The sequence below is a fragment of the Dermacentor variabilis genome, chromosome 3 (assembly GCF_050947875.1).
Source record: "Dermacentor variabilis isolate Ectoservices chromosome 3, ASM5094787v1, whole genome shotgun sequence".
Classification (NCBI taxonomy): domain Eukaryota; kingdom Metazoa; phylum Arthropoda; class Arachnida; order Ixodida; family Ixodidae; genus Dermacentor; species Dermacentor variabilis.
In genome coordinates, this window is record NC_134570.1 from 141,854,298 (window position 1) to 141,864,592 (window position 10,295).

Consider the following 10,295-nt stretch of genomic DNA (forward strand, 5'->3'; position numbering starts at 1 on the left):
GCAACCTTCAATACGGGCTAGAAAATGCGGGTTCTGTAAAAAGACCGGTTTATAATTTGCGCCAAAGCATACGTTAGTCTGACGTCATGCTACGTCACGCATACGTAAGCATGCCCCGCAGCATCCAGGGGCGCTGGGTAGCCCATGAGCCGCCATTTTTTGGACCAATAGGTGTCTATTGAGCTTTCGCTACCAGTGTACAACATAACTTGGTGTACCATCGAGGAAACAAACATGCGTAAGAGAAGTCTTGTGCTTAAATACATCCGTATTGCGCGCCCGCAGTCGTAATAATTTAGAAAAGTCTAAGGTGCTACGATGGGAAGAGGCAAAATGAGTAGAAGTGACTTCTTCATTGAGCAGAATTTGAAAATACTCTTGTGAATAAAGACGCAATGTAGCTGTCAGCATTTCATTTATTCAATTTTAAGCAGGAACTGAAACAGAAAGAGAGAATGACTTTATTACCCCGAATGATGGGCCGCTCACTTGCTAATATAGCATCTGTTCCTTGAGACACAGGCTTTGGTCTGGGAGCTAAAATGCTATCTTCTGCTGAGAAGACCCGCTCGAGCCACTAAAGCTGGATGAGCTGTCCGATCCCCCAAAGAGCCCCCCTCCAGACCCTCCGAAGAAGCCCGAAGATCCGCCGACGTCTCCATCACTAAAGCCATCTCCGTCTTGCGTAGGTGAGCTGCTCCAAGATAGCCAGCGCCGGAACGGGCGGCCTAGCCTAGGAAAAATAAGCCTTATTCTTCTGAAACTGAAGGGGCTGCCGCCTCCTCCTCCTCGTTCACTACTCCAAAAACTACGATATCCTGATCCACCCCCTAAACCCCCGGAACGCCTTATTCCTGAAAACAGGCCACCGTAACTTGCGCCACCTCCTACCTGCTCTCCGCTAGAGTCGCCAAGGCCGCTAAGTGCACCACTGCTACCACTTGTTTCGTCTTCAGATATGCCTCCGACGCCAAGAGAGTCTCCTTCGAACGAACTAGACAAGCCTCCGCTCTGACTCCTCGAGCCCCTAGAACCGAAACTTCCTCCAAGCTGGAACCTTCGCCCCAACATACCGCCGCCTGATTGTCCACCCTCTTCACCTCCTAATAGAGCTCTTCCCCCCCATGAGCTGCCGCTTCCGAGACCACTGCCGAAGTTACCAGAACCACCTTGCTGCAGGCCTTCCGCTCCAAAAGAGCCTCCTCCTCCTCGCAAATTCCTGAAGCCACCATAACCACCTTCTAATAAGCCTCCTGTCCCTACCGAGCCTCTCCCGAAGCCAGCAGAACCACCTCCTAATAGGTTTCCTGAATCCCACGAGCTGCTACCTTCTAGCCCATTCCCGAAGCCACCAGAACCACCTCGCTGTAGGCTTGCCCCTCCAATAGTGCCTCCTCCCCCTAGCGAATTCCCGAAGCGACCGCTACCGCCTTGCTGTAGGCCTCGTATCCCCCAAGAGCCAGATTCTCCGAGCCTTGCGAAGGCACCGCCTCCGTCTTCAGAACCCCAAGAACCACTTCCTCCGTCACTGCCGCTTAAGCCCATACCACTCCCTTCCCTTAGGCCCCATGAGCTTCCTTGTCCCACTGATCCAGTACTAAAGCCCAATCCAGCTTCGCCACCACTTCCTCGTGCACTGCCAGAGGAGCTACTTTGTCTTCCTAAGCTCGAATCGCGTCCCTGTGCACCCTGCTGTCTTAGACTGCTGATGCCGAGCTCTACATTTCCTAAGTTTCTCGACCCTTGACCGACGGCCCCACCGAGTCCTTGTTCTCCTAAGTTGAAGGAACTGCCCTCACCCACATTTAAAGACTCACCGCCAATGCTTTCACCGAGCCCAGGAGCTCCCCAGCCACCTGATCCGCCTAATTCACTACCATCTTGGCTTATGCGACCCCATTGCCCTCCGCCACGTTGGTTCTGTTGTCCCCAAGGGAGCCACCCCTGATCACCGTCCATGCCTCCTTGTTCCTGGCTCCATGGACCTCTTCGTCCTGTTCTACCTCTTCTGCCTCTCCTGCTACGACCTCTGAAACCCCATTGACCATCTTGACCAGAATCGACGCTCGATCCCATAGATTCGAAGCCACCAATGGGACCGGCGCGGCCCTGCGGCATTCCGGTCCTCAGGCCACTCGTCGCTCGTCTGTCGATGCGGACTGCCGAAGAGAAGCCGATGGTGTTTCCAAATCCATACATTGGCAGCGCGATCCACAGTCTACGGCCTCCGTGCATGACCCAAACACCAGTCCTGAGGACGCCCCAGCGGCCACCGTGCCTGACATGCGCTGGGCTAAGCCAAAGATGAGAGCCCAAGGTGCCGCCCCACAAGCCGCGGCCTCCATGATTTCCCAGCCAGGCCCAGACGCGGGACGACTCCACTCCGCTGCGCTGAAGCTTCCGGCCTCCAGTCACGGCGCCAAGGTGAATAGGATGAACGCCTGCCAGTCCTAGTTCGTAGAGTTCACGGCACACGCGGCCTCGGTGCCCCAGCTGGAGTTCTGCGAGTGGTTCAAAAGATTCAAGCTGTAACGAGCACGAGTTTCTTGAGTGTTTTAGAAGTCAGCGGCTCAATATAAGTTAGAACAGCTCTACTGCGCTGCCAAGTGCCGGGTAAAATGCGGCATTTACCTGTTACTAATTGCGTTGTGGTTGTGTCGGTTCGCAGAGCTCGGTCGCGCAACCACACGAATGTCTCAAGCATTGGCGAACACGCAAACGCAAAACGTTTTCCAGCTTAACCTAAAGGGCGCCCTTTAACAATAAAGGGAGACTGAATAGTGAATAAGTAGGACAGGCTTCCAGCGCTTGTCGCAGCATTGGTATTGTGGTATTGATTAAATTATCTATGCAAGACGTAAGGCACCGGTGCGCGCTGAATGCATTAAAACGCAGCGGTGGTCGTCAGAAAACGCTTGAAACAAGTTAATGCAAGCCGACGTCCACTATTTAACCCACTATGATTGCTGAATCAGAAAGCCAGTGTACGGTGCCGCTAATTCCTTCATGGGTGGTAAATTACCTCAGATATTCCATTTTAGTCCTTTAATATTCGTGCCTACCCGCCGTGGTTGCTCAGTGGCTATGGTGTTGGGCTGCTCAGAACGAGGTCGCGGGATCGAATCCCGGCCACGGCGGCCGCATTTCGACGGGGGCGAAAACACCCGGAAGAAGGAACGCCGGAAGAAGTAAACAAAGCCTTGGGAGATATGCAAAGGGGGAAGGCAGCTGGGGAGGATCAGGTAACAGCAGATTTGCTGAAAGATGGTGGGCAGATTGTTCTAGAGAAACTGGCCACCCTGTATACGCAATGCCTCATGACGTCGAGCGTACCGGAATCTTGGAAAAACGCTAACATAATCCTAATCCATAAGAAAGGGGATGCCAAAGACTTGAAAAATTATAGACCGATCAGCTTACTGTCCGTTGCCTACAAACTATTTACTAAGGTAATCGCAAATAGAATCAGGAACACCTTAGACTTCTGCCAAGCAAAGGACCAGGCAGGATTCCGTAAAGGCTACTCAACAATAGATCATATTCACACTATCAATCATGTGATAGAGAAATGTGCGGAATATAACCAACCCTTATATATAGCTTTCATTGATTACGAGAAAGCATTTGATTCTGTCGAAACCTCAGCAGTCATGGAGGCATTACGGAATCAGGGTGTAGACGAGCCGTATGTAAAAATACTGAAAGATATCTATAGCGGCTCCACAGCCACCATAGTCCTCCATAAAGAAAGCAACAAAATCCCAATAAAGAAAGGCGTCAGGCAGGGAGATACGATCTCTCCAATGCTATTCACAGCATGTTTACAGGAGGTATTCAGAGACCTGGATTGGGAAGAAATGGGGATAAAAGTTAATGGAGAATACCTTAGTAACTTGCGATTCGCTGATGATATTGCCTTACTTAGTAACTCAGGGGACCAACTGCAATGCGTGCTCACTGACCTGGAGAGGCAAAGCAGAAGAGTGGGTCTAAAAATTAATCTGCAGAAAACTAAAGTAATGTTTAACAGTCTCGGAAGAGAACAGCAATTTACAATAGGCAGCGAGGCACTGGAAGTCATAAGGGAATACATCTACTTAGGGCAGGTAGTGACTGCGGATCCGGATCATGAGACGGAAATAATCAGAAGAATAAGAATGGGCTGGGCTGCGTTTGGCAGGCATTCTCAGATCATGAACAGCAAGTTGCCATTATCCCTCAAGAGAAAAGTGTATAATAGCTGTGTCTTACCAGTACTCACCTACGGGGCAGAAACATGGAGGCTTACGAAAAAGGTTCTACTCAAATTGAGGACGACGCAACGAGCTATGGAAAGAAGAATGATAGGTGTAACGTTAAGGGATAAGATAAGAGCAGATTGGGTGAGGGAACATACGCGAGTTAATGACATCTTAGTTGAAATCAAGAAAAATAAATGGGTATGGGCAGGACATGTAATGAGGAGGGAAGATAACCGATGGTCATTAAGGGTTACGGACTGGATTCCAAGGGAAGGGAAGCGTAGCAGGGGGCGGCAGAAAGTTAGGTGGGCGGATGAGATTAAGAAGTTTGCAGGGACGGCATGGCCACAATTAGTACATGACCGGGGCTGTTGGAGAAATATGGGAGAGGCCTTTGCCCTGCAGTGGGCGTAACCAGGCTGATGATGATGATGATGATGAAAACACCCGTGTACTTAGATTTAGGTGCACGTTAAAGAACCCCAGGTGGTCGAAATTTCCGGAGTCCTCCACTACGGCGTGCCTCATAATCAGAAAGTGGTTTTGGCACGTAAAACCCCAGAATTTAATTTAATATTCGTGCCTGCGCGTAGAAGGGGTGCTTCTGAATGACGCTCTATTACAAAGTGCTAGAAGCACTGATTATCCCTGTACTTCTGGCGCTTTTTGTGAAACGTTGTAAAATCTTTGAGCATAGCAGACAACGTGCTATGTTTATCCTTTTATTTTGGAGCTTGTAAAGCGAAATTTTTTTTGCCCACTTTCCCAGGTCTTACGTGGCTGTCTGGCTGCAGGCTGCGATGTGCTGTTGAGTCGGAATGAGAGGTTTTATAGATTTAACAGGACATATCACCTCAACAGATGTCAGAAACCGGTCGCTACCTCGGCGGATATATTTGTAGATATCTATGCGAAGGTTATGTTAAACCACCAGCGAATTTGAACTACTAGCATGTACCATCATCATCATCACCATCATCATCATCAGCAGCATGGCTACTCCCACAGCAGGGAAAAGGCCTCTCCCATACTTCTCCAACTACCACGGTCATGCGCTAATTGTGGCCATGTTGTCCCTGCAAACTTGTTAATCTCATCCGTCCACCTAACTTTCTGCCGCCCCCTGCTACGCTTCCCTTCTCCTGGAATGAAGTCCGTAACCCTTAATGAATATCGGTTATCTTACCTCCTCATTACACGCCCTGCCCATGCCGATTTCTTTTTCTTTATTTCAGCTAAGATGTCATTAACTCGCGTTTGTTCGCTCACCCAATTTGCTCTCTTCTTATTCCCCTTAACGTTACTCCCATCATTCTTCTTTCCATAGCTCGTTGCGTCGTCCTCAGTTTAAGTGGAACCATTTTCGTAAGGTTTCTGCCTCGTAGTTGAGTACAGGTAAGACACAGCTGACACGTACTATAAGACACGTACTATAAGGAACCGCTTTATTCGATCAGAGCTCGTGATATCAGTACGAGGATTAACCTGTGCAGCTGGTGATGATAATGATATATGATATATGATAATGATAGATAGAGAGGATGAGGATGAAAGTCAGACATGTGTTGCGCTCACAATACTTCTTTCTTTTTTTTTTACTGAGGATCTCTTTTTGTAGTTCCATTTATTTTACCTGTTATTGTGGCGTGACCGGGTATACTTGGCTTATCCACCACAATTACCTTGTGCCATTTTTGGGGTTAATTACTATCAGCAACAACATAATCGTCAGTATTATTCATCTTCAGTGCGCTTATAAAGTTGCAGCTCGAGATATCTGTGGTGACGTCACCCAAAGCAAAAGCCAGAGTACTCGGGGTGTGTACAGGTTTGACGGCAACAGCTCCTCTAAAAACTGTAGCCCTAAGCTGGAACGCAGCTACGAACCAGTGAACAATAATCTATTCTTGTTATAGATGTAAATAAATAGTGGATACACAGAATGAAGTACGGACATATACTAGAGATGCAATAAAGAAGCTTTTATTATTTGCTCGTGTCCTCTAAAGAAAGCCCAGATAAAAGCGACATATTAAATTTGTGATGCAGTTTATAGATAGTTTGGCTATTATGAACATTGAGGTTATTGCGTTCTCTATAGCTTTGCGTTCAGAAGCAGCCAGCAGCATGTCCACTTAGGTGAAGAAGACAGCTCGTTTAGGTAGTAAAAATCTCGAAAAGGCTGCTTCAGATTAAACCGACAAAGAAGACCAACTCGCAGCCGCGTCTTCTTCCCCGCTTGTACCTTAGATTAAGACATCTCGAAGGATTACGCATGTCGTCAGACTAAGGCATCTTATGTCGTCGCCAGTGATGAAACTTTTTGGCCCATGCTACTGCATTTTTTTTGCACAGCACTGGAGAGGTGGCACTGCCACTGAATACCTGAGTCATTATGTCCATTTTACCTGGCGGCGACTTTGAGGGAGCATTTTTTTCGATTGTCCGCTACGGCTTACTCCATGGTAGAAAAAGAGAGAGCTGATGTGCACGAGGGCAGGGGTAATGAGGAATAAGGCTATCCTCCTCAAAACGGGAATGCTAGCCTTGTTAATCTGATCGTGCCTCCTCTCTTGCATTCGGCAAGTTAGTTTTGTATTGCAGCTTTTGCCAAAAAGTGGTTGCGAAAGATGTTTAGCTGAGAGAAAATGTTAATTGGCAGTTATCTTAAGCACCTCCCGTGAGTCATTGAATTGATTGAATCGATTGACGATTTTTCTTTGGTAATCCTATCTGCACCGGCGACGACTGAATCATCTGCGCGTTGTTAACCTGCGTGACCATATGAAAGGAAATAAAAATGAAACCGTAAGAAAAGAAAACCAGTCTCTAATAGAATAAAGAAATGCATACCATTTCCGAAGTTGAAATTCTGCGCAGAGCCACAGGTGACGAATATGCCTGCACGCCAGAAAACATAACAACTTAACAATAAGCAGTTATAGGGGTCAAAAACTTTTCTTTCAGAGCCCTGCATATCATTGCGCAGAATTTCACAAGGAAAGAACTGCCTCCTTATCTTTGTCCTGCTTGATGAATAAATGTTCTCATTTAGCAATGCACCTAGTCTTTCGATTTCTCTTTGTAAGTACACTAGTGGAAGGTGAGAAGACTTCTCGGCCTATGTTGGTTTGATATATAGATAACGTAATCAGTGTAAAGCTTACATAATGCAAATACGTGCTTAAAACTGCATGGCTTGGTAAGGTACGCTTTCTTCTTCGATATCATGTAAATCGTATCCATCAGAGCCGTAAAAGCGCACAAAAATGTACTGAATAGCGCTCAGCTATGGCAGATAAGGAAACAGTTACATTGTGCGAGTTATGCAATTGTAAGCATTTTTTAATTCCTCAGCTCCGTACAGCGCAACCAGTTGGAGCATACGTTGGCTAATGGGAAGTCCTGTCTTTTCTACCTCGGAGTTTGCATCTAAAGTTAATGGACCACGACATCGAAGAAAGCGCTTAATATTGTGGCAGCCTGGATACGCAGCCAAGTGTTCGGATATCCAGCGCATACTAAGGAGTACGACGCAGTGTTGCACGGTTTTACTGGTTCCGTTCAGATACTGCTGCAAAATGCAACAATTTCTCAGACAGCCCACTTCACGCATCTCATTGCACTACAGCGTTATTTGAAGGGCATTTTCATTGCACGAACAATGTGAATTCGAATGGTGTTCTGGCAACTATGAAGAAACTTTATGCTTATATAGCTTTCCATGTGATGTAATAGCCACTGTGCAAGGGAAGGATGAACAAGTGTTTCGTGAGTTTTCACTCATGTTGAGTTCTTTTCTTGGACATAAAATGAAAGTAAACGATGCAGGTGCGTGTTGGGCTGATAAAATTTGACCGTGAAGAGCTTGATAATCTTTTTCCTGAAGAATTAAGGGTTTTAACACCACGTCTGTTAATATGAAGACTGGTATGCATACAACGCTTTCGCTGAAGTGTCTCGTATGCCAGATAGCAAGGGTGACAAAGCAAATCAATTCTATTTCTCGTAGAAAAAAAAAACAATCAATTTCGTGCGCAAAGGAATTACCGTGAGAAAAAGGGTGTCATTTGTGAGGGAAATGAGTTTTGAACGCTTTTGCATAGCAATATTAAATGGGGAGAATTCGTAAACCGCTACGTAACATATAGAATTGCATTTAGAAACATTTTTACTGTTAAAGACGGTCGGCACGCAATTTGAGTGCGCGGTTAGCCTCACGTGAACTTACCCAGGATCAAAAGGCCAGTACGTGCCGGCCCCATGATTACGGTGTGGCCTGTACGGCTCAGGTGCTTGCGCGGTATGTCTTGTGCTTCGTTGGAGGAAGGAAGCCTCGCTCTCGAATATCGTGAGAGGGAGAAATGAAAGAAACAGGTAAGAGGAAGCCCTCAGCTGGCCAATGCCTGTTTGTGACGGAAAGGCACAGGTTCGCCGAATTTGGGGAGACAAATCTGCGCGCGCACGTCCCTGAAACAGAAAATAGGCCACGCCATTGTTCTCGCGACATGTCCGCGCACTGAGCAGAGGACATGACAATGACAAAGGCGTATTGTTGATAACTTCACGAAGGGCTTTGTCGCCCGTGACCTTGTGCAGCGAAATAGATGGGAACTAGCGTTGAGCACGATTTTGCGAAAAATACATGTGCCCGTTCCTCGTGAGACGGTTTCAGAGCGAGCGGTCCATAAAAAATTGAGTTTTCCGGCCACCGCTGGTCGTAGCGAGTTTTAAGTGCGTTTTGACTGAAGGAGAAAATTCTAAAAAAATATATACACGACGACCTTTATTGGAAACATGGTTTTGACCGTGAAAGTTACAATATTAGACGATGTGGCATAGGAAAGAGGAACACACGGGCAATCATTTTCACGAATTGTGCAGTTTCGAAGTATATTGTCTCATGTGACAAGCTATTGAGCCTGCACCTGTCACGCATTAACTGATGCACCGTAATATTTGTGGTTGTTTCAATTAAGTACCGACTGGTTCCCAAGTAAATTACGAATGGTTTCCAGCCACCGTTCGCGTCATAGCCTGTTAGCACGATCATTTACACTCTGTAGGATTCAGTGCGCGTCGAGTTGAACAGATGATTCGTTCTTTTTTAGACGTACTTGTCACCAGACGCGATGGACGGCTCTCGCTCAGCGTATACCTTAAGGACACTCACACTGTCCGCTACCTGAACTTTCAATCCGTTCATCCTGACGCTCACAAAAGGTCGGTTGCTGCCTCTCTGCTCAACCGTGCGAACCGCATTTACCCTACAGCAGAAAGTCGTTCCACAGACTTGGACCACGTGCGAGGAGATCTCTCGACAAGCGGCAATCCCACGTCTTTTTTGAGCACTGTGGAGCGCCGCCTGTCCAATTCAGTCCGTCCGGCTAATCTCCGACGAAGAAAGCGTGCTGCCATACCCTACGTTCCAGGGATAAGCGAAACCTTGTCTCGCACTCTGCGCAGTTATGACGTTGAGGTGGCGCACGTACCCGTGTGTAAGCTGAGGCAAGCACTCGATGGCGGTAAGGACAGGCTTCCGAGAGAATCGTTTCCCGCCGTAGTCTATAAGATACCTTGTGCAGATTGTGACTACGCATACATCAGTGAATCGGGCAACTTCAAACAGACACTGAGGCAGCATCGGAAAGATGTTGAAAAGAAACTTACGGTTTCGAATGCCCTTGCCGAGCACACGGATGCAACGGGCCACAAGATTGACTGGGATCGCTCGAGAGTTATCGGCCAAGAAAGAAACCTAAAATCGCGGCTGTATCTGGAATCGCTGGAGATCCAAAAAAGACGTCACACGCTCAATTGAAATGAGGGAACCCTCCCCCCGTCATACACGCGCTGCTTACGTCACGTTTTGAAGTATACATAAGCTTCCCTGAACTTTCCTTCATCCCATTGTGGACAAGGCTTCCGTAGGGAAGGCGAAACGTCTTTTAGATTTAATCATTTTTAGTACTTCTTTTGGTCGGTGTCCGTCGATTTATTGCTTCAGATGATTCGTAATTAGTTGGCACACTTACCCTCATACTTCTTGCTGTT

The 10,295-nt window shown here is 47.3% G+C and overlaps 1 protein-coding gene across 1 annotated transcript; it reads right to left on the minus strand.

Annotated features, from left to right (window-relative positions):
* Positions 1 to 398: 398 nt before the first annotated feature.
* Positions 399 to 8,665, minus strand: LOC142576339 (uncharacterized). The gene is made up of 3 exons (XM_075686436.1): positions 8,473 to 8,665; positions 7,095 to 7,142; positions 399 to 2,501 (listed from the first exon to the last, which is right to left on the minus strand). Exons 1-3 carry the CDS (start codon positions 8,504 to 8,506, stop codon positions 538 to 540), a joined length of 2,046 nt encoding a protein of 681 aa, XP_075542551.1. The 5' UTR covers positions 8,507 to 8,665; the 3' UTR covers positions 399 to 537.
* Between the last annotated feature and the right edge of the window lie 1,630 nt (positions 8,666 to 10,295).

What these genes read in the sequence shown, in the direction of transcription:
- LOC142576339 (XM_075686436.1), bottom strand. Translation starts at nt 8,506, where the DNA reads ATGGGGCCGGCACGTACTGGCCTTTTGATCCTGG. An exon ending in TACTGGCCTTTTGATCCTGG is followed by an intron (nt 7,143 to 8,472) that starts GTAAGTTCACGT and finishes TCTGGCGTGCAG; the next exon opens with GCATATTCGTCACCTGTGGC. An exon ending in GAATTTCAACTTCGGAAATG is followed by an intron (nt 2,502 to 7,094) that starts GTATGCATTTCT and finishes AACCACTCGCAG; the next exon opens with AACTCCAGCTGGGGCACCGA.